This window comes from Anabrus simplex, chromosome 1, assembly GCF_040414725.1.
Source record: "Anabrus simplex isolate iqAnaSimp1 chromosome 1, ASM4041472v1, whole genome shotgun sequence".
NCBI lineage: Eukaryota > Metazoa > Arthropoda > Insecta > Orthoptera > Tettigoniidae > Anabrus > Anabrus simplex.
Genome location: NC_090265.1, coordinates 674,047,618 through 674,072,998, shown reverse-complemented (window position 1 = coordinate 674,072,998; position 25,381 = coordinate 674,047,618). Strand labels below are relative to the sequence as shown.

The following is a 25,381-nucleotide window of genomic DNA, read 5'->3' as shown; positions in this document are numbered from 1 at the left end:
TTTATAATAAAATTCTTTCAATTGCTGAACAATGCTGAGAGCCTCACTGTACGAGGTTATTGGCAGCACATTCATTTCAGTATTTTCTTCAAAGTCGTCATTAGCATCACCTTCACTCCCGCTTTCGTCAGAATGTTCATTTTTGTCCTTCCCTTGGATTGACTGAAGAATCGTTTTCGTGTCTCCACTCTCACACTCCGTTGGAATATCTGAATCAATTTCGATATAGGTGTTCACTTGTACCCTGTTTGTTTTTGATTTTGAAGTAAAGCAACTTGGTGCCTTCAATACTTTATTGCATTTGATGTGTCTTAATGATACGATATCACAACTTGATGATGGACATGACTGTTGCATGCGTAACCATTTTCAACAATACAGAATCATCTGACCAATTGGAAATAGGCTTAGAAAGTGCCAACTTCAATTAATGAAATAATTTTACAAAAATGAAAAGTCTCTTCATAACATCTTGCCCCCCTTGAAAGGAGTTCTTTCAACTAAACTATTGTAACATTGTAATCTTATACCTATTGTAAAAACACTTATTCTGAACATATGCATTAATACAAAACTATACATACATATTTTTATCATTAAAAGAAAATAATATTGAAATTATATCTTTGATGAAAAATAACACAAAGTTAAAGATATCACAGGAAATCTTGAATTCAGTTCTCCTTGTCATCCCCTTCAATGGGAAGAGGGCATATTTTCTTGATGCTTCGGGTGAAAGTTCCACCAGCCGTCCGAACGGTGACAACCCTCACCTCACCATCTCGTCCAGGTTGAACTTGAACTATCCTACCTCTGGGCCACTCTAGAGGAGGGATGTTGTCCCCAATTAATAGCACCAAAGAATCAACATCAATACGTCGATTATTATCATGCCACTTGACGCGTTTTTGCAATTCCTGCAAGTATTCTCGCTGCCATCTCTGCCTCAACCGCTGCCGAATTTTCTGCAAGTGCTGCCAACGTGACAAGCGGTTATCGGGTTCTCTCAACAAATCCCTTTGCACGGGTTGCACGATCGAGTCACTTAGAAGAAAATGTGCTGGTGTTAAGACTTCTAAATCATTCGGATCATTTGGCAAGGGAGTAAGGGGACGTGAATTTAATACCGCCTCTATATCGCAAAGAATAGTGTAGGTTTCTTCGAAAGTTAGCACACGTCCCTGTGTTTCAGTCAGCAAATGTCTTTTCATCATCTTTACAGCTGCTTCCCACAATCCCCCAAAGTGGGGTGACCGGGGAGGAATGAAACTCCACTGTATCTGCTGCTGTGCGAGTGAGGAGGTAATGGTCGTTGACCCCTTTTCCAAAAAGGATTGGATATGTTGTAGTGCATTCGCTGCTCCAATGAAATTCTTCCCATTATCAGAGAAAAGCTGCTTGCACAAACCTCTTCTCGCCGTAAAGCGTTGCAATGCAGCTAAGAAAGCTTCGGTCGTTAGCTCTGACACCAACTCCAAATGCACTGCCTTGGTACTGAAGCATGTAAATACAGCTACGTAACTCTTGTAAGTATGAATGCGGCCCCTTCTGTGGCTTTCTCTTACAAATATTGGACCTGCATAGTCCACTCCTGTGGTAACAAAGGGTCGAACAACTAACGTAACCCTTTCTTTTGGTAAATCTGCCATGCGTACCTCTGGAACTGTAGGATGGTAACAAAAGCACTTCAGACACCTCCTGACAATCCTTTTCGCTTCTCTTCTGCCGTTGATAGGCCAATATCGTTGTCGAGTTGCATGTAGCAGTTGCTCTGGGGGACAATGCTTCAGACGACGATGTTCATTTTCCATGATCATTCTGGTGATGTGATGATTTGCTGGTAGAAGCACAGGATGTCTCTGTTCTGATGTTAGCTCCGAAAAACGAAGCCTTCCTCCAACCTTAATCAATCCGTCACTATCCAGAAACGGACTGAGTGACTTTAGAGAACTCTTCTTTGGGAGGTCTTGATTATTAATTAAGCAATGTAGTACTTGAGGGAACGCTTCTAATTGTGTCCATTTGACTACCTGCTTCTCTGCTTTACAAGTTTCTTGTATTTCTAGTGAACCTTTTTTCCTTTCTGATGGTTTGAGTTTGCAGTTATAAATGAATCTTTGACAATATGCTACTATACGGCATAATTTTGGAAATGACGAGAATTTATTCAGTAGAATGCTGGTTGATGTTGCTGTCAACGTAACTGCTGTGACCTTCAGCTCTGGTAGTTCTGTTTCAAATTCTTCTGAATGCTCTGGTTGTTGACGTTGTGTGCGAAGCCAAGAAGGTCCACTCCACCACAGCTTTTTATCTTCGAGTTCTGCTGAAGTAATTCCTCTTGAGAGAAGATCAGCTGGATTTTCAGTCGAAGGAACATGCTTCCAGGTGGTTGAATCAGTGGCTTCTTGAATCTTTGCAATCCTGTTTGCCACAAATGTCTTCAGCAGCCTTGGCTCAGTGTTGATCCATCCCAAAACAATTGTACTGTCACTCCATAACCTGATCTGACCAATTTTTTCTTTCAAAGCACTCACTGTTGTTTTGACAAGTTGTGCAAGAAGAAGGGCTGCCTCCAATTCGAGTCTTGGCAACGAAATGGTTTTTAAAGGAGCTACTTTCGTCTTCGCACAAAGTAAATTGGAAATGTAGAGACCACTTTGCGTTTGACGAACTGCATAAATGCATGCTCCAAAAGCCTTCTCTGAAGCATCACTAAATCCAAACAAATCAAAAGAGCCAGAGCAATTCCCAGGATTTATGTTTCTCATAATTCTGATGTTGTTCAGTCTTTCTAATGACGTATAGTACTCGTTCCAAATCTGAAGGTGCTCTCGAGACAATGGCTGATCCCATTCAAATCCATCTATCCATAAGTGTTGCATCAACAACTTCCCTTTGATCAGTACTGGACCCACGAGTCCTAGTGGATCAAAAATCTGTGCGATTTTGGAGGCGACTTCTCTTTTGGATCTTGGTGACTGCTTTGTCAGCTCAACTCGAAACTTAAGGCAATCTTGTGCTGAGTCCCAGAGGAGTCCAAGAGTCTTACTAGCTTCACCTTTGTCTAAAACCAGTAAAGTCCCTTCATCGCTTTTGCTCTCCAAATCCTGCAAGATCTCTTTGCTGTTGGACCTCCATTTCCTCAAATGCATTCCACCACTCTTGAGTATATTTTGTATTTGCCGCCGTAGCCCGATCACGTCTTCTAGAATGTCTCCACCACTTAAGCAGTCATCCATATAAAAATCATCGCGAATAGCCTTTGCTGCTGCTGGAAATTCATTTTCATGAAGAGTAGCCAATTCATTTAGGCACCTCATGGCATGGTAAGGTGCCGATGCTGTTCCATATGTTACTGTATTCAACTGATAAATCCTCACAGGGGCTGAAGATTCCTCTTTCCACAAAATCTGCTGGAATGCTCGATCTTCAGGATGGATGAGGATTTGCCGAAACATCTTTTCCACATCTGCCGTCATGACGTACTTATGGCTGCGAAATCTAAGTACAATGTGAAAAAGATCTCGCTGTAAATTAGGTCCTGTCATGAGCTTGTCATTGAGTGATGTCCCGAGTGATGTTTTTGCCGAGGCATCAAATGCCACTCTGACCTTTGTGGTGTCACTATCTGGACGTACCACTGGTTGATGGGGTATGAAGTATGAATTTGGTACATCTTGATTTTGGTTTGTTTCAATCAAGCTCATATGCCCTAGTTTTCATCCATGAAATCTGCATAAGCTGTCTTGAGTTCGGGGTGTCTGCTTAACCTCTTGACTAATGATTCTAGTCTGTTTAGTGCGTGCTTTCTTGATTCTCCAAGGATGACATCTGGCTTGATAGGGAGCCTTACGATGAATCTACCTGTTGTATCTCTCGAAGCGGTGTCCGTGAACTGTCTTTCACATATTCTTTCTTCTGATGTGTAATGTTGAATCTCCGGAATTGCTTCTTGTTTCCAAAATTTCTCCATCTGATCTGATAATTGTTGATTGCTAATTTTCATGCATGTTGTTGTTGATCCTTGTTTGTTCTCAAAAACTTCACCACCTATAATCCAGCCTAATCGGGTGTTTTGCAGAGCTGGTTGTCCTTCAGCTTCATTCTTGGGTGGACCTATGACTATTTTCCAATAAAGTCCAGCACCAATTAACATGTCTATGTCTCCAGGCTTGTTGAATGTGGGGTCTGCCAAGCGAATATCCTTTGGAATAATAATCTTGTCCTTCTTGATCTCCAACTGTGGCAATCGTCCTGTTATAGTTGGCAAAACTAGAAATTCTGCTTCCACCTCAAATCCGTCATTCCTTGAAGCGAGATGTACTCTCGTGATCCTTTTTGTTTCCACTTTGGAACAATCTACTCCAATGATCTGTGTGTTTGTCTTGACATTCGGTAAACCAAGTTTCGTATACAGACCTTCCTTTATTACATTCGACTGAGATCCCGGATCCAGTAAGGCTCGGCATGTCATTCTTCTTCCGTGAACATCTTTCACATCAATTAAAGCTGTTGACAAAAGTATTTGTGATGTTATTCCTTTCGCCAAGTTCACATTGAGTGAAGCAAGTGAATGCTGAGATTCGACACACAGGTTTATGGGCACTTGATCTTCTTTGAGATTTTGTTTCTGTTTGTCATCTTCCTCAGCATGTAAAAGTGTGTTGTGAGGAAGTCCGCATTTCTTGCATTTCGATCCTCTGCAATTTTTTGCAATATGTCCTGGTTTCAAGCAGTTATGACACTGTCCTTTTTCTCGAAGCAGTTTTCTTCTGTCTTCAACTGATCGTTTAATTAATTCTTCACATGTAAAAATGGGGTGACTTCCACCACACAGATTACAGCTTCCCTGAGTCGTCGTCATAACAACTTTCTTGCTAGGTTGTTTGTCCTTCGGATTTGCCTTTGTGTTCAATGCCTTGGTTTTGTTATGATTTAAAAGCATGTATGATTGGGAACGCTCAGTTAAAAATTTCAAGAAATCATCCAATGCTGGCATCTTCTCTGGAGTGTTGCCTTTCACCCTTTCCTGCCAGTCTCTTTGCTCAATGAAATCCAGCTGCTTCTTTGCTAGATGAATAACCAATGTGTCCCAATATTGTACCGGTTGCTTCATTGCTTTTAATGAAGCAATGTGAGTTTGAATATGAAATTGTAATTGCCTGAGTGATTCAGATTTGTTCTCTTTAAAAATTGTAGGAAACTTGAAAAGTTCATCTAGATGTGTCTCGATTATCATTTGATTATCATATGTATCTACAAGCAAGTTCCACGCACTTGTGTAGTTTTCTTCTGAAATGGTAAAACCTTGAATGACTTTGCGTGCTTCACCCTGCAGAAGACCGATCAGATACTGATATTTTTGGATATTTGTTAGTTGAGTATCATTATGAATGGTTGACTCAAAACTATTCTTAAAAAGCAACCATTTTGTGAATTCGCCGTTAAATTCCGGTAATTTAATTTCTGGTAATTTATGTATTCTTCTGTTATGATGTTGTGGAACTTCCTGTTGATGAACGGCGTTGTTTACTGCCGTGTTCATTTGAGCTAGTAAATTATTTTGAACATCTGCTTCATCTATTATCGTTTGCAGTTGCGTAACTGCGCGGAAATAAATAGATTCAAATAGCTCTCGCTCTCCCTCGCATTCCTCTTCAAACTCTAGGGCAGCTATTTCATCAGTTATCTCTGTTTCCTCAATTTTAATTTGTACTTCTTCAAAAGAATTCCATAGCTCTTCACATTTTTTAATTCTAACCTTCGCCTCTGATTTTGACGTGTCAGCTGTAATCGACTTTATTATTCTTGTTAACGTGCCGTTTACTCGACTACGCGATTGTTTCAATTTCGTTAGTTGCGACATATTAAAATTAAGGTTATGCTGTGAAAGTTCGAAGGGATTGCGTGAAGGTTATGTATAAGTTCAAAGGAATCGTGTTGCTGAATTGAGGTTATATGACAAAGGAATTTGGATCTTTTTTATTTATAACAACAGGAGGATCAATGGAGTTCAGTTATTATTTTCTTCCTATTATTATGTTGATCAATGCATGTTTATGTTACGAAAAAGTGCGCAAAGGGAAAGAGAAAGAGGCTAGAATCTAAGAGTACCGTATGTATAGCAAGGATGGTGTATATGTCAAAGAGATTCTTGCATTGAGCGGTGAGAAGAATGTAAATCTTGAAATCTTGTCTTTACTTCTTTGGATGTACTAAGTATGAAAACTCGAATCGTACTTGCCTGATTACTGATTTATGCTGCAATCCGTTGAAGTTGTTGGCCTCAGCGGTCTGATCTTCGTTATGAACGAGAATGCAATATCCGTGAATGATTCCACGAATTCGAGATGTGTTGTAATTTTGCTCCGATGCTTAACCTCAATTGCGACGCATTGTTTTCACTTCTGGATTTCACTTTTCATGATCTTGCTTGTATTGAACATCTCAGGTTATCGAGAGCCCCACGTTGGGCGCCAATGTTTGTTTTTGATTTTGAAGTAAAGCAACTTGGTGCCTTCAATACTTTATTGCATTTGATGTGTCTTAATGATACGATATCACAACTTGATGATGGACATGACTGTTGCATGCGTAACCATTTTCAACAATACAGAATCATCTGACCAATTGGAAATAGGCTTAGAAAGTGCCAACTTCAATTAATGAAATAATTTTACAAAAATGAAAAGTCTCTTCATAACATACCCTGTAACCTGCTGCATTAATCAACTCTTGTGTTGTTTCCATGCTGTCAGAAAAGAAAGGGTATCCGATTCTATTTCGGGATGTCCACCACTAGCGGGAAAGCCAGCTTTCAGAAAGCAGTTACGAACTGTTGAGGCAGTGACGTTTTTCCATGCATTGGTTATCCATGAAATTGCTTGGAGAACATTCAGCCCCTTTGTCAGTGTTTGAAGGGTTACTTCATTCCCGTTAAGTTCTGATACTATGTGCTTCATCACTAACTGTCTGTACATAACCTTGAAGTTCTGGATCACTCCTTGGTCAAGCGGCTGAGAAACTGATGTTACATTTGGTGGGAGAAAGACGATCTTCACATTTTGCAACTTAATTGTATCCAGATGCGATGCTGCATTATCGAGGAATAATAACACTTTTTGCTCCCGGCGTATCATTTTTCTGTCCAATTGTCCCAGCCACTCCGTCATTTCTCTGGTCATCCATGCTTTCCTATTCGCTTTCCATTCAATGCCAAACTTCGTAACGTCCATATTTTTAAAACACCTTGGTTTTGCAGCTTTTCCTATCAGAAGGAGCTCCTCTCGTTCTCCACTCATACTTGCACATAACAAGACCGTAAGACGTTCTTTAGCAACTTTTCCACCAGTACAACTATTTCCTTTGAAACACAAAGTTTTGTCGGGTAAAGCACGGAAAAATAATCCAGTTTCATCGGCATTCAAAATATTTTCCGGAGCATACCCGTCTATGATTGAAGGTATTTTTTCTTGCCAGTTGTCAACAATCTCCATATTAACACTGGATGATTCTCCGCTAATCACTCTGAAGTTGATACCATGTCGCTTTCTGAATCTTTCTAGCCAGCCATTCGGGGCTTCGAAATCTCCAATACCTAATTCTGTCGCGAATTCTAATGCTTTTTCTTGTATCATTGGTCCTGAGACAGGGACATTCTGACTTTTTATTTTAGCGAACCACTCTAGCGTTGCCTTGTCAATGAGAGCTCCACTACCACTTTGAAACAGTTTAATGCGCTCTTTGTTGCCATTTAAATGCCATTCTTTCACTAGTTCCTCTTGCTTTTTCACAATTTCAGCTGCCTGTGTCTTTCCTATCTTAAACACTTCGGACAGTTTACGCACACCACACTTCTCATGTTTATGATAGTCTATTATGCCTACCTTTTCTTTTAAAGTTAAAAACTTCCTCGGAGCCATGTTTACACACACTTACTAACGTAAAATTGAACACATCAAAAGCCCACAAGTCAATGAAAAGTAACCTGACAGTGAAGGTACGAATTCCAGGGCTGTCGAGCATGTCAGATCATACAACTTCCGGAAGTGATAGCATAGCTTAGAGTTGCCTTCCAAGAATGTGTACAGCCAGGATCAAAAGTTACTGTGTCTGTGATTCTTGGAAGTACCGGCAGTGCAAAAAGTAAGCAAATACATACTGTACAGGACAAAAAATACCAGAAATTTTTGAAAAATAAAGTGTCCGTTAGGAGAGGTTTAATTGGAGTTTCTCGCGGCTATGGTGTGTCCGTGTCTGAAATAAAGGGTGTCCGTATAAGAGGGGTAAATTACTCATACACAAAATGGCATTTAATTACGGACCTAGAAAATCATCCGCAAATGAGGGGTGTCCGCCGGTAAGAGGTGTCCGTTAAGACATGTTTTACTGTACATATAAAATAACTTGTCCTGACTGACTGACTGACCGACTGATTCATCATTGCCGAGCCGAAACTACTGGACATAGAGAAATGAAATTTTGGGGATACATTCATATTAACATGTAGGTGCTTGCTAAGGGAGGATTTTTAGATATTCCGTCGCTAAGGGGGTGAAAGGGGGGGTTAATTTTAAAAATGAGAATATCTATATCTCAAAAACTTAAAGATTTAGAGTAATAAAAATTGGCATTTGGAATCTTTAAAAATAAAGAAACACGTACTTTTTGTTTTTGGAAAATCCCAATAAGAGGTGTGAAAAATGGTTGAATGCCTTTAATAAGGATCCTTATATCTCAGAAACTGAAGATATTACAGACCAGACAGACAGTATATGGAATCTCCTCTAAAAATACAGAAACATTTATTTTTTTTGTTTTTGGAAAATCTAATTAATGGGGGTTAAACAGGAGTAACAAATTGGGGTGAATTTTTAGAAAGACTATATCTAAACTATATCTCAGAAACGTAAAATGTTACAGACGTAAAAACTGGTATTTGGAATCTCCTGTTAAAGAAACAGGTATTCTCGAAAAATCCAATGAAGGGGTGAAAAATTGAAAAATTAATTGAAGTAATTGTATGTGGATACTTACATCTAATAAAAACTACAGTTGTTACAGACGTGAAAAATGGTATTTAGATCTTCGTTAAAAATAAAACTACGCGTTCGGGGTGGGGGTAATCATAATTGGGGACGGGTGTGAAAAGGAGTTGAATTCGTTTCATGAGGACACACATCTCAAAAACTGAAGATAATCAGTATTTAGAAGATCCTTTACTATTAAAGAAACAAATACTTTTTGCCGGAAAATTCACTTAAAGGGGGGAAGGGGGGGAAGTGAAAAAAAAAGTTAATTTTATGGGAATACTTATATCTCAGCACCGTTAGGTGGCCATGACTATATCATTACATATATGAGAAGCTCTGTATTAGTACTTTTATAATTCTGTTTTTTCTGAATTGATAGATTTGATGCTGTTGTTATGAAACTTAAAAGTCATCTTTGTGATATACACTTACTGGTGTCCTGAATTTTATAGTAGTTTCTTTTTTTTGGAAAATATGAAAATTATGGTGCTGTGAAGGATTAGTGACAGTTGCTATGGTTATTATAAACAAGTCTTTTATATTCTTTGAAGATTGAAGTTTCCTTATACAGTGAATATTTTAAAATTATGATATATGTATTTTATCTATATCATGAAGAACTTGGCATATTACCTATTTGTTATTTTTCTGTATATTATCTAAAATTAACTTTATGTGGAATACATAACCTCTCCTGGCATTGAAAAGGACAGTGAAATGGACAAAGATTGGAAGAAGAAAAATACTTTTAGATGTGCTACCTGGAATGTACAAGGTATCTCACACAAAGATGACCAGCTGGACGACATTCTCGCAAAAAAAGACATTTTAATTGCGGCAATTTCAGAAACAAAAAGAAAGCTTCAGGGATCAAAAGAGACAGTAAATTATTTACAGTTTTACAGTGGGGTTGACAGAGATACTAGAGCACAGGCGGGTGTACTGCTCATGGTACACAAAAGATTAAGATCAACAATTGATAACTACACTTTTTGGAATGAAAGGATTATCCAATTAAGACTAAAACTATTCAGGGGTTATCTTACAGTTATAGGGGCATACGCTGCAGTGGAGGGCAATTCAAATGAAAGTGATGGGTTCTATAATGATCTGCAAAAGATAGTCAATAAAATTAACAAACAAGATATGCTACTATTACTGGGAGACTTCAATGCCAGAGTTGGTAATGAGAAAATTCAGAATCACATTGGAATCCACGGAGAAACAACCTGTAATAACAATGGAACGAAATTAATAGATTTCACTGTCTTCAATCAGTTAAAGATTATGAACACAATGTTCCCACACAAGGACACCCACAAGTATACGTGGTCTGCACGAAATCAGAAATCTATTATAGATTATATAATTTGTAATAGTAAATTGGCAGATTTAGTCTTGGATACAAGTCTATCGAGGCCCTGAATTGGAAACTGATCACTATCTATTAGTAGCACCTGTTCGTCTGAGGCCTAGATGGTATAAAAGAAACACACAAACAACACAAGAAATTAAAACTTCTTATAAGGTTAACCTATTAAGACACCCCAGTATAAAATGGCTGTACCAGAACAGACTTAACGAACTTACACAGATGACACCAGTTAGTGACAATGTGGAAATGGAGTGGTCTAATTTGTGTTCAATTTTAAAGCAGTCTGCTTTTGAGAGTTTGGGAGTTAAGAGAAAATGGCAGAGGAAAAGGGGTTTAAGAAACTGGAATGAAGAGATTGAAAAGGTTATTTCAGACAAAAGAAATGCTTATACAAATTTTTTGTCAACTGGCAAATTAGAAGATAAAATAGAGTATCACCACAAGAGAGCAATAGCAAAAAGGGAAGTGCGGAAAAAGCACAGAAAGAGTTGGGAAAACTGTTTCACAACTGGAGACTGATATAACAAGACCACGACCACAGACCTATAAAATACTCAAGAAACTAAATAATGATGTAAAAGAAGACATACGCATTAATGCAATACCTCTAACGGAGTGGCTCATTTATTTTTGGAACCTTTGGAGAGGTTCAAATATTGAGCCATTTCTTCTGCCAACATCTCTTAACAAGTCTTCGGAAATCATTACACTCTAAGAACTGGAGCTAATACTCAGAAAACTTAGAAATGGAAAAGCATCTGGAGAAGATTCAATAAATGCAGAATTATTCAAGTATTCCAGTGACATCTTCAAGCAAAGATTTCTCAAATTCATCAATTTAATTTGGAATGGCAACAGACCACCAGAGAATTGGCAAAAAGCTGTAGTTATTCCTCTTCATAAGAAGGGCAGTGTGAAAGATTGTGGAAATTACAGAGGGATAAGTATACTCAACTCAGGTTACAAAATTTACTCAAATATTGTCAGAGAAAAATTATTCAGGTATTATGAAAATGTGATTGGAAATGAACAACATGGATTTCGAAAGGGACGCTCATGTGCTGATGCTTACTTTACCTTGAAAATCTTAGTCGAAAAATGCAGGGAATTTAACTTGGAAACTCTCATAGCATTTGTTGATTTTAAGAAAGCCTTTGACCTAGTTAATAGGAACAGACTTCTTAATATCTTAGCAGAAGATAATGTCCCACAACAGTTAATAGAGAACATATACAACATGTACAGTGACAACCTTATTGCAATAAAGTTAGGTAATCATCAGACTGAATGGAAACCGATCAGCAGAGGTGTGAGACAAGGTTGTGGACTTTCTCCTTTGTTGTTCATAATCTATATGAACAACATAATACAGGAATGGAGGCATGAAAGGCATGGATCAATCCCAGTCAGCAGATATCTCACACATCTAGATGCCATACTCTTTGCTGATGATGTTGCATTGGTAGCATCATCAGAAGATGATCTTCAGTGGTCAGTATTTAATCTCCAGAAAGTCTCTTCAAAATTCGACATGATCATTTCACCACAAAAGAGCAAAATAATGGCCTTTAAGGGGAAGGACCCTATCCCAAGTAAAATCTGTTTAGATAATAAAATTTTGGAAAGAGTCGAATTCAATTATCTGGGATACAATTTATCTTACGAAGGGAAAATTGATATCTCTGCAAAAATAACCAAATTTACCAGAACAGGAATCATAAATCATATCATGAAGCCATCTCTTGTCCAAAAACACACTCGCTTACGTCTTTATAACACTTTAGCCAGACCAACGCTTTGCTACGGCAGTGAGGCATGGACAATAAGAACTCAAGACATTTCCGGAATTACAGCATGTGAAATGACATTCATGCGCAGAACAGCAGGCTATACGAAATGGGATCGTATAAGAAATGAAGATGTGCTTAAGGGACTGAATGTGAAATCAGTAATCAATTACATCTATGATTACCAAGAAAACTGGAAACGTCATGTTCAAAGGATGGAATCTGGAAGACTACCAAAGGAGATCCTACGCTATCAACCAAGAGGACAGATCTATAGGACGTCCAATGAAGCGATGGAAAGAAAATGCAAGACCGTAACAGGCCACATGGCCCAGTACTTGGAAGGATGATGATGATGATGACATAACCTCTCCTGCCCGAATGCCAACCTCACCTTCTTGAGATGAAAAAACCTGTTCCCAGCCCTGTTGACAGAGTCACGGCGGTATAACCGTTACATCCATTATGGAGGAAATGCTGTGATTTCAGCTAGTCCATTAGCTGAGAGGTGGCAGCCCCACCAATGGTCTTACTTCCTTCAGGCTAGCAACCCGTCGGAAGGACATTTGATTGCTTTCAAGTCTTGCAAAAAGTAAAATGCAAGACCGTAACGGGTCACATGGCCCAATACTTGGAAGGAAGATGATGACATATCTCAAAACTGAAGGTAACACGTGAATATTGGTATTTGGAATCTCCTTTAACCATAAGGAAACTAGTCTTTTTTTTGGGGGGGGGGGTAAATCAACTTAACTGCGATGGGGTGAAAACTGAGGTGAGACCAATTTATTTTACTGTTCCTAATGTACTTATAAGGAGCCTCCATGGCTCAGGCGGCAGCACGCTGGCCTCTCACCGCTGGGTTTCGTGGTTCAAATCCCGGTCACTCCATGTGAGATTTGTGCTGGACAAAGCGGAGGCGGAACAGGTTTTTCTCCGGGTACTCCGGTTTTCGCCGCCATCATTCATTCCAGCAACACACTCCAATATCATTTCATTTCATTTGTCATTCATTAATCATAGCCCCAGGAGTGCGACAGGCTTCGGCAGCCGGCACAATTCTTATCCTCACCGTTAGCTGGTGGCTTATTCATTCCATTCCTGACCCGGTTGAATGACTGGAAACAGGCTGTGGATTTTCATTGTACTTATTCTGATCATAAACTGATCATTTTTAATCTTTCCTGGGTTCGTTTTCAAGAGCCATGTTTTCCTTTGGAGAAACGACCTTAGATTACAGTAGAATCTTCTGGCATATAAATAAAAATTTAAACACATTTGAAATAAAGGATAGGTATAAGATTGACCGTGCAACTGTTCACTTCTATAATAAGGTCAATAATACACGGAAGTATGTCATTCGTATTGCCAGAAGTCCTGCGCACATCCCTACGGGCGACAATGGTGCTGGTCATACTGTCATCAATGACAATGGCAGCAGATGTAATTTATCGCCAAGTACAGGTCTTGCATCTTGCTGTGGGGTCCAGATCATCAATAATAATAATAATAATAATAATAATAATAATAATAATAATAATAATAATAATAATAATAATAATAATAATAATAATGTTCTGGACCGTCTGCAAAATATGGTGACTGTGCTGGAAATGGGTCCTGGACGGGTAACTACTACGATTGCAGTCCGGCCACCGGTTCAGTACCGCCAAGGCACCCAAGACACCACCACGCTGGATCTCCTCAAGGATTTGATCCACATTAAAAATGCTTATAGGAAACCATGGCGAAGATTTAGGGATCCAACTGACCGGGTGGAATAACTGGACCTAGCCCGGGAAGTACGAAATTGATTACTGGAAAAAAAGATTGAAAAATGTGAGAAACATTGCCGTAATATCCCAGAAAACTAGTCAGATCATGAATTTTGGCGGAATCTCTCAGAAAACGAGTCAGATCGCGAATATCAGCGGGTTATTTGTAAAACGATAAGCATTCAATTTTAAATTTCAATATAATACCGTAGCGAAGCACGGGTATCTTGATAGTTTTATATAAAAATTTTGATCCAAGAACTGGTATTATCAGAATCATTTACATTTGGGGAAAAAATAATTTATCTGAGGAAGGGGGTGACAATTCGGCACAAATTCATCATTATTACATAATCTCGCACTTCCTCTTAGTTCAACATCGCAACTTAGATATTCTCCATCTTTGTTATCAAAATACAGCACTCCAGAATCACCATTGAGGAGAAAACATTCAATTTCTTCATCAACAAGAGATGATGTATACTTCAAGACGCCATGATGGCTACACGCAGCTATATGATTTTTCACAAGAGTTTAATCCTGATGTATTCTGGTGGATTCTGTTCACTTAGTTTATTGAACACATTTTACAGTGCACTGCATATGGTCACTTCTGAGCGGTTTTCCTCTTTTGTGCTTCACTACACGCAATTGCTCCATTTCTCTCACTATGAATATTGACACTAACTGCTGCTGGAAGATGCAAAACCTTATCTCTACGCTGTACAGTTTAGGACTTTTCCTCACTACAAGAAGACTTCCTGTATTACACAATGCCTTGTGCCTTCATTTTTTGATATTTAATGACTATTTTATATAAAAAAGACATACCGGTATATGATAACCGTGTTTTATTTTGATTGCGTACTCTTCCAAACTGTCCAAATGTAATAAAGTAAAATAAAATAAATGTGGCGTACTACTTTTCTTCGAGCTCTCGTACAGTCGAGCGAGTGCGACGGTTGCTTCTCCAATCAACTATGTCCATGTGGAAAGGCAAGGTGCTCCTCCTATTCGTTTACATTGGGATTAAACTCTCGTGAAAAGCGGTATACACGTAAATGGGAAAGATGTTCCACTCCAATGAAGCTGAAATAACACCAGGGGCCTGTTCCACGAATTAACTTTGCACTTTTCACTTTCCAATTCTTGCAAAGTGCAAAGTCTTTCTGTTCCGCCATGAACTAGGTTGTACTTTTCAATTTCTTCGCAAAGTGAAAAGTCTTTGTGAACGAGCGATCCGATCGAATTTATCCCATGAGCAAACTGTATAGGCCTAATATTCTAGGATTTTAATGCTTTACTTTTCGCGGCGAACTTGACGGTATAATTGTTGTACCGTTAAAGTTTTTATCATGGGAAAGAAATGTTATTACAAAAAACTGAGTGATGGAAGCTGTAGAGGAGAAACGTGACATCCTTTTTGGCAACTTTAAAAATAACCTCTCAAATGATGACACACATCAATGTTAGCAAGAGTACAGTCAACACATCCACATACAGAAGGAAATTCACCCTTCATTAGAAATCCCGTCACTATATTAAGTGGATTATCAGGCCAACGTACTCTTAGGAAATATTACATTTACTATAACATCTACTACTTTGGTAACAGTATTCGGAGTAACAAAGTTGTTATTCTAATCCACCTGTTCAATACATTATAATGTTGTCACATTTAATGTAACTTCAATAATTGACAAGTTATTTGTGGGACATGTTTCGCTCCCTTACAGAGCATCATCAGCCAGGTCTGAATCTCGAAGAATGGTTAAGTTCGTAAACAATGACTCCAGAATTATTTAAACATTTTTTCACAAACTTAAATCTACTCTATTAGAATATCATAAAATACATAAACTTTGTTCATGCCTTAATAACATGGGCTTAGTAGGGTATATACATTAAAATTGTGGTAAAATGAGTTATTTTAAAATACTTAAAACAAGTAGCATGTTGAACATCTTTGAAATAAGTGAAATTCAATCTTAAGAAATAAATTTGAAAGTCTCTTTGTAATGAGATTTAGTAAAAAAGTTTTATATGCTTTAAGGATAAGAGTCTATAAAGATTCAAAAATCTTGCCGATATAAAACTTTCACCAGACCTCATTGCAAAGAAATTTTCAAATTTAGTTCTTAAAATTGAATTTCAAGTCTTTCTAATATGTTAGACATGCTACTTGTTTTAAGTATTTTAGAACAACTCATTCTACCACAATTTTAATGTGTCTCTCCTACTAAACCCAAGTTATAAAGACACGTCAAAGATTCTGAATTTTATGATACTCTAGTAAATTAAGTTTGAGTTTATGAAATAATAGTTTAATAGTCGTCGTTTACAAACGTAACCATTCTTCGAGATTCAGATTTGGTTGATCCTGTCACATGTTCAATTATCAAATTGAAGAGATCTTTGAATCTTTATAGACTCTTATCCTTATAAGAAACTTTTTACCAAATCTCATTACAAAGGAACTTTCAAATTTAGTTCTTAAGATTGAATTTCACCCAATTCAAAGATGTTAAACATGCTACTTGTTTTAAGTATTTTAGAATAACTCATTCTACCACAGTTTTAATGTACATCCTACTAAGCCCATGTTATTAACGCATGATCAAAGTTTATGTATTTTATGATATTCTAACAGAGTAGATTTAAGTTTGTGAAAAAATGTTTCAATAATTCTGGAGTCATAGTTTACGAACATAACCATTCTTCGAGATTCAGACCTGGCTGATGATGCTCTGTAAGGGAGCGAAACATGTCCCACAAATAACATGTCAATTAATGAAGATATTTTAAATTTGACAACATTGTAATGTATTGAACAGGTGGATTAGAATAAAAACTTTGTTATTACAAATAACACATTTCAATACGGATTAAAACATGAGATTAGTCACTTGCAATTTGGTAACAGTCCTGCAAATAATTGATTTTGATGTCCCATGCATTGCTTCTACACCTTGCAGCTGGGCACCATTTACTAACGAATGTAAGCATATAAGAGTTTGTTCTTTTTCGTATTGGAATCAAGTTCTTTTTGTTGCATGTTTCAATAAATTATCGACCATTTCAAGAATATAGTCAGCCTGTGTTGGAGTAATACGAAATCACTCACGAAATTCAGTCGAAGTGAAGTTATGAAAATTAATCCTGCCTCTGTACATTCTCTTATTGGATTTTTCATCACTGTCTTCACTTGACGCTAACAAAAGCTCACGTCGTAATGTGTTTATAACACTAAACCAAATTCTACGCCGAGAAACTAGTGTACATGTTAATTAACAGATGAAAAGGGAATCATCTCTTTGCAAGATTTATGAAAACTTTTCACTTCATTTCTTTGCACTTTGCATTTCTGTACCAATGGAGGAACATAACAGGCTTGAAAAGTGAAAAGATTCCTAACTTTTCACTTTGCAAGCTAAATCTGAAAAGTGATGGAGGAACAAAATTTTAACTGCAAAGTGCAAAGTGAAAAGTGAAAAGCTACAAAGTTTGTTCGTGAAACAAGCCCCTGATCGCTTACAAAACACGCGAAATGGAGTGGTGTATCTGCCACACAGAACTTTTTGAGCATTTCCACGGAATCTCAAAGCATGACACTATATCGTGTTCATTCGTGAGATTGGTGAAGTACACACTGGGTTTGGCAGTGAATGGGTTAAGAACACTAACATAGTAAAACATCAAGGAAAATGTTCTTAGACACCAACTATACACGTTTACAATTATGCTTAAAGGAATGTCCAACATCTGGGCAATTTACACATGTTTCATGTGTGGACTTTTTTTGCTATTTGCTTAACGTCGCACCGACACAGATAGGTCTTATGGCGACGATGGGACAGGAAAGGCCTAGGAATGGGAAGGAAGCGGCTGTGACCTTAAGGTACAGCCCCAGCATTTGCCTGGTGTGAAAATGGGAAATCACGGAAAACCATCTTCAGGGCTGCCGACAGTGGGGTTCGAACCCACTATCTCCCGAATACTGAATACTGGTCGCACTTAAGCGACTGGAGTTATCCAGCTCGGTCGAGCCGAGTCTGGCATTAACTACAGTTGTTTAAGTGTCTCTGAATAAGGAATCGAGGATTTAGACAGGTAATAGATTTTAACTCTCCTGGCTTGAGAACAATCTCCTACTCATAGCCACGAGGCTTCAGAAATTTGCTGACTGTATCTGGTTACGCTATCTAAGCAACATAGCTGCCACAGAGATTCATGCCATTACCATTGACATAAATGAAATATCTGACCCGAGAAGGCTTCGACGCTTCGATTTTGAACACAACTCTGCATCTATTGGCACAAAGGGATGTATAGCCGAGTCTGGAATATGCCTAACTCTACAGAGCTACCTCAGGGGCTCACAACTTTTAACTCAGAACCTATAGGGGCACGCGCTACAACGTCTGATACCCTGAGACAATAGGATGTCATCTTATGGAACTGTTGAAAGAGGCTACTAAAAGGGACATCTGACTTCAGAGAGCATGGGTTAGCGAACTCTGGGTCTTTCGCTGAGTCTAGGCATGATGTGTCCTAAGCTGTCGTCTATCTAACCTCCTTGGCCAACTCTCATGGGAGGCACTTCTGCCCCACGTGTGGTTGAGCAGAGTAAATGCCACTCCCAAGGATTCGAATGTGGAGCTGATATAAGCTCAAAAGTAAAGAGCTTAAGTATAATTCAAATATCCTCACCCTGATTGAAATGTGTGTACGTTGAAGGTGTATGACTACAGTAAATATGGAGACCTGTACATCTCAGCAGAAACAGAACGACCTTGTGAGCTAAGCTGTACTTTCCAATCTGGTGCAGTAAAGAAATGCCGACAATGTATTATGATGCAAGACAATGTATTATGATGCAAGACAATGTATTATGATGCAAGACACCTGACTTGAGAGAACTCTGGGTCTACAGGTCAAAGCTTGTTAGCAGTGACGTTACTACAGCTCTCGCTACCATGAAGTCACTCTGCTCAGATCCTCATTTCATGAGGTGGGGTGGAGGGGTAGAATTGCACCAACAATATACTGCTAGTTATACCTGTGACCAAAAAGGAAGGCTAATTCACAGAGAGCTGTGCTAGGGCATGGAGGCAAATAAGCACACACATACTCTTATAGGGGCATTCGCTAATTCCTCGTCCTATACATGAATAGGATTGACTGATTTGTCCTCTTGAATTCAGACTATATTATGGCCTTTCTTACTTTAAAAAGCTCCGTCCAAGCTAACTTTTACCCTCCACGACCAAGTGTATTATTCTCTTTGAAAATATCCTCATCCATTAGTTCGAAGAGTCGAAGCCTGCTCAGGTCAAATATTTCATTCATGTTAATTGTTACGGCATGAATCCCTGCGGCAGCTGTGTTGCTTTCACAGCGTAACCAGATACGCTGTCAGCAAATTCCTGAAGCCTCGTGGCTATGAGTAGCAGATTGTTCTCAACTCACAAATCTACTACCCGGCTAAATCCTCGATTCCTTATCCAGAGAAAGTTAAACATCTATAATTAATGCCAGGCTCAGCTCGAGGTCCTCTAGCTGCTAAACCACGTTCTGAAGTTAAGAGCCCCTGGTACCCCTTTCAGTAGTTTCTTACAGCAGTATTCCATAACTTCCGACCTATGTTACATCACTCCACCGAGAGTCTCCAAGTTAGGAAGGGCATCCAGTTAGGAAGATAGAACCTCGAATTAGGGCAATACGCGAAAAGCCCTAGCACAGCCCACACCGGGTTAGTGCCATAAGAGCCCATGTATACGCAGGAGCCCCTGTGGCTGCCATCTTGCACACTGGTCCCTAGGCCATCTCCTTAAGTCCTATGTATACCACCTATCCTACACCAGGTCAGCTTCCTCCATAAGAACCTATATGGTAAAACTAATAGGTCTAAAGTTACAAGTTGCGAGTTCAGCCCCGCGGTGTAGGGTACAACACATCCGTCTGTCACCCGGCGGCCCCGGGTTCGATTCCCGGCCGGGTCAGGGGTTTTTAATTGTAAATGATAAATATCCCTGGCCTGGGGACTGGGTGTGTGTCGTCCTTAAAGTTCCTTTCCTCACATTCAACACTTTACACTTCTACAATATCTGAACACACGGAGGTTCATAATATATGGTGCAAGTAGGGGCAAAATATCTTTCTAGGTCGATGCCCTGAACAATAAGAATTTTTTAATATTTTAAAAAATGTTACAAGTTTTGAGCCGCTGAGGCAGCTCTGTAGAGTTAGGCCTATAAGAACAATGTATCGCCATTAGCTTCCAGTCCATCTACTTAAAGTTATTCTCATATAACGAATGTATACGAAACATCTTGCCTCGGGAATCCTAGCACTAGGAAGTTGCACACTGACACCATCTTGCACAATCGCTCCTAGGCTGTATCCTTCAGTCATGTCTCCCCTGCGCCAGCTTTCTCCATATGAGACCATGTATAGCCCACGTCTTGCCCACTTGCCCCTGCGCTGGAGTTCTCTTTTTCTACCTACTAACAACCCTGATGGGCCTTAGACTACTCTACGAAATCACAGTTGCTCAGCCCAGTAGCCTGCAGATTATTAAGGTGTTGCATGAATCTCCCTTGGCAGTTATTCCTGGCTTTCTAGACCAGGCCACTATCTCACATCAGATTGTAATTATTAGGGGCCGTATTTTTTGGTAATAGCGATAAGCACGAAATTTTTCATATCTTCTTTCTAGCCTTTATATGACCTTGTAGGTACCGAACCGTAACGTATTTTAGCGAAATGAACTCGCAAAATATCGCGAAATCTGTTTATTACGCGAATCGCGTAAATAATCACGAAATACACCCCACTTGGTAAGAAAAAGGCGAAATCGTATCGGAAAAGATCTCCAATAAACGTTTCAATGCTCTTGAGAACTTGACTATAGTAGTTTCCTTCTCAGTTGATTGATAGTCCTGTATATTCTCTACACATATGCACACAAAGTGATGAGCCCTGTGTATCTGAAGTATGTGTATTCAGCTCCGCGATCTCTAAGGCAATCATTAAAAATCGATATCTGTTATCGATTATGGCAAATGGCGTTGTGGTCGTAGCAAGATCGGTTGTAGATACAGCAGTGCGCATTATACTCTTTCGCATTGAAAGTTTGCCACTTATGAATCTTTATCAGCAAATGTCCAGCATTTAAGTACAAAAATGCTGAAAACTAAAGTCACAACAGTTTTTCCAAGGGCCGAGGAGTACAACAGTGAGGCGTTCTATGTATTTGATGCTGCAAGAAAGATTCTAATGCGTAAGTACTGTAATGTTCGCATTACGTGAAAACGAAGAGATGCGTGCGATAGGTACTGTAGAGAATCAGAAACACAGAAAAAGAAGAATGAAGCAAATGAACATAATTTTAAGCGGCAAATAATCAGCGATACTTTACACATCGCAAAAGAGTTGAAAAGTGATAGAGAGCAATTTGTAATAGACACGACAAAAGCATTCATGCAAGCCAGCATTTCTATAGAAAAATTGGATAATCCTGGCATGAGGACATGGATGAATATAAAAGGGAAGATAAATAATACCGACTTTATTATAAAATATGACGATATTAGTAGGTCTATTCTAAATAAATTGCACCGACCTCGATAGCTGCAGTCGCTTAAGTGGAGGCAGTATCCAGTAATCGGGAGATAATGGGTTCGAGCCCCACTATCGGCAGCCCTAAAGATGGTTTTCCGTGGTTTTCCATTTTCACACCAGACAAATGCCAGGGTTTTAAGGCCACGGCCGCTTCCTTCCAATTCCTAGGCCTTTCCTATCCCATCGTCGCCGTAAAGCAAAGAGCAAATAAATAAATAAATAAATAAATAAATAAATAAATAAATAAATAAATAAATAAATAAATAAATAAATCGCCTGGTTGAGTTGTAATAATGTTATTGTTTTTACGTCCCACTAACTACTTTTACGGTTTTCGGAGATGCCGAGATGTAGGAATGTTGTCCCACAGGAGGTTTTTACGCGCCAATAAAAGTAGTAACACGGGGCTGACGTATTTAAGCACCGGACTGAGCCAGGATTGTACCTACCAACTTGGGCTCAGAAAGCCAACGCCTTAACCGTCAGTTACTCATCCCCGGCCGGGCAGCACCAACATATCCATGAATATCTTCCAGGGATATATGGCTTTACAAAATGCAGTGAAAGCACATCTGATAGAAGAGAAGAGAGAAAACATTGTTAGTGAAGTTTTAGGAGGATTTGCACCAAGTGGTCGCAAGTGTTATGGTTTCAGACGTCTAATGTGATCAGCGAAAGGGGCTGCTTTGTTTACAAAAACATACTTTCTGTCACACAACTCTGAATCCTGATAATGTTGAAAACATGCGCAGATTTTTACTTTGGAGACAAGTCATTCAAAATGTTAAAACATGTAGAACCAAACCAAACCTCACGGCACTTAACGCCCTGAAAGGGCCTTGGCTTTCCCTGTGACCGCTGCTCAGCCTGAAGGCCTGCAGATTACGAGGGGTCATGTGGTCAGCACGACGCATCCTCTCGGCCATTATTCTGGGCTTTTGAGACCGGGGCCGATATCTCACCGTCAATAGCACCTCACTTCTAATCAGGTAGGCTGAGTGGACCTCGAACCAGCCCTCAGGTCGAGAAAAAATCCCTGACCTGGCCGGGAATCGAACCTGGGGCCTCCTGGCGAGAGGCAGGCACCCTACCCCTACACCACGGGACCGGAAAAAACGTGTAGGCTACGTATAAATTCCTAACTTCCGCCTAACATCATTTTGAGGTTTCAGTGATTTATATAGGCCTACCGGTATTTATTTCTACAACATTTTGTATATTTGGTTTAAGGTTTAATAACAATTTAATACATTACAAGTGTTCACTTTAAAACCCCTAATCACAAAATTAGTTAGATTTACCCCATACCATAAGGAATATTTCACAAGAAACATCGATCAGTATGACAATTTATTTCACGAAATACCTACCAAAATAGCGTTAGTTTGAACTCCGGAATCAACAGTTTTATTTCACCAAAAAATAAGGCCCTTAGTAATTATGCAGGCTGAGTGGACTTCCCAACCAGCTCTCAGATCCAGATAAAATTCCCTGACCTGGCCAAGAATCAAAACCAGAGCCTCCGCTTAAGAGGCAGACATAGTGCACAAAATTATTTGACCTCCAGTTCTCCCAAAATCCAAACTCTGCTCAATTCGACAGCACAGTTTACCATGTTAAAACAGTTTTAAAAACAAGGCTGCAATAAAGTAATTTACTTGTCAACTACTTACTTGATCCTATTGCTGTCATCAACTGGAGACAGCAAATCCAGCAATTCCTCATTATACAACTCCAAAAATGAAACCTTCACAGAATATTCAGCTTGAAGAATGCGGAGTTCATCAAATAAATGACTTAGTGCCCGTGGAATTATACCCATGAGGGGATCCTGTAAAGTATAAAAAAGAATAGGAAAAGTATGTGGCACATTTCATTTCTTCTTCAGATCTGTAGAAGTTCACTTACCTCATGCCACATCATAGCTGGATCATTAGACTTTTCACCTTCCATGGTGAAAGTCTTTCCAGTACCAGTCTGGCCATAGGCAAAAACTGTACAGTTATAGCCTGCCAAAACTTCTGAGACAAGTGGGCTGACAACAGTTCGATATACGTCAACCTGAAAACCACATGGACATATTTTGTTTCATATAATCTATGCAGTGACAGTACAACCCTGTTTAAACACAAACAAGATGGGGTCTGATCCGGATGACAAAACAACAGTTTAAATGAATTGTATATTGTTTTACAACACTACTTACAATACAAACCAAAAGAATCATCTAAATTTAACAATACATGCAATAAATGCAAATGCAGTATAACGTCAAATTCAACTCATCGAGCACTGAAGATCAGGTCAGTTAAAGTGTGGAAAGGTAGGATTTATTTAGACCAATGAAACATCTGCAAACAAATCTATTGAGTCTAACGGATTTTTCCCAAAAGGAAAAATTATTTTGTTACACAGTAAATTCAGGTTCACGTACCCATACTTATTGTTCATAGACATACTGAAGTAGCATCCTATTTCCAAAACAGATTCATTAATTATGACTGAACATTTCAGAATATTGCGGAATAACCACCTCAGAATTAAAAATTTAATTTTTTCAACGAAATCCTCTAAAAATTTAAGAACCGTTTGTTCTAGATTTAAAATAATTATGTATTCTTAAGTTTAATGTACAAATTATTTACATAATCAGTCTGGATAAACTAGATATCCAGATTTAAACAAGATTCGACATTGAACACATGAAGGGCTGGGTCAACCATCTCCTGGTAAACTAGATGGCAACTACACAGGAGATAAACCACCCAGGGGTGTAAATCACCTAGTACTTTCACTTGTGTACTATTATCTCTGCATAAGCACTAGATAGGTATCCGGAGCTAAACACAGATGTCAGACGTTCCCAAGACTGGTTTTCAGCGATTTGTCGTTTTCGACCGAAGTGCTATCGTCAGATGTACAGTATGAAGCTCATTTTGAGTCTTATTTTCAGAAACATTCAACCTCTTCAGGCCTTTTCAATCGTGAAACTACCAGAATATTATTTTCAAGTGCTTCCATCCGCCGATTATCACCTATTGCCAACAAGCTTTTAGGGTAATGGATAGCGATTTACGTCAAGCTTTCCGGAGGTTAATACATGTAGGTTCAAAATCAATATGTATTTAATATTTAAATTTTCTTGCACCAGTTATAAATCGGCGTGTAAGCCAGCGTTTCCGAAAGTATTTTCGTAGTAGAGTGGTCAAGGAGCTCATTCTGAAGTCTGGATAAACTAGATATCCAGTCTCATATTTAATCTAAGTTCAAAGTTGGTTTTTTTTTTCTAGGGGCTTTACGTCGCACCGACACAGATAGGTCTTATGGCGACGATGGGATAGGAAAGGCCTAGGAGTTGGAAGGAAGCGGCTGTGGCCTTAATTATTATTTTTGTTTTCTGCCACTGTTCTTAACTCTGTCTTTTATGTGCTCTCATATACAGTATATATATACACACACACACACATCTTCCATATGGACACATTGCCTTTGAGCATTTCACCTGCAGGCTTTTGTGAATTATGTGCCTCCACTATCCTCTATTTGCAACTCTCTGTGGCCTCTCAGTTCCACATGCTTCCTTTTATTGATCATTTATTCAAGAGGACAAACTGGGGCAAATTGAGGCGTGACAGGCTACGGCAGCCAGCACAATTCCTATCCTCGCCGCTAAAAGGGGGCTTCATTCACCCGGTCAAATGAGAGGAAAAAAGCTGTGGATTTTCATTTTCAAACTGGGGCAAATACTCCATTTATAAGAAGAGAAATTAGGGAACAGAAGAATTTATT

General features: G+C 39.0%; 2 protein-coding genes across 6 annotated transcripts in view; one reads left to right on the top strand and one right to left on the bottom strand.

Annotated features, from left to right (window-relative positions):
* LOC136871967 (alpha-crystallin B chain) overlaps nucleotides 1–25,381 on the top strand; it is a 178,312-nt gene that overhangs the window by 74,554 nt on the left and 78,377 nt on the right. The gene's annotated exons all lie outside the window — the stretch shown is intronic.
* LOC137496951 (kinesin-like protein Klp61F) overlaps nucleotides 1–25,381 on the bottom strand; it is a 298,626-nt gene that overhangs the window by 225,224 nt on the left and 48,021 nt on the right. For 4 of the 5 annotated variants that reach the window (XM_068225129.1, XM_068225130.1, XM_068225131.1 and 1 more), the window contains exons 3-4: nucleotides 23,501–23,653; nucleotides 23,266–23,423 (exon numbers count right to left, since the gene is read on the bottom strand). In XM_068225129.1, the coding sequence (XP_068081230.1) occupies nucleotides 23,266–23,423; nucleotides 23,501–23,653 (311 nt within the window). Of the gene's footprint in view, nucleotides 1–7,886; nucleotides 7,912–23,265; nucleotides 23,424–23,500; nucleotides 23,654–25,381 lie in introns of those variants that run through there. The other variant, XM_068225133.1, reaches the window with a different exon arrangement.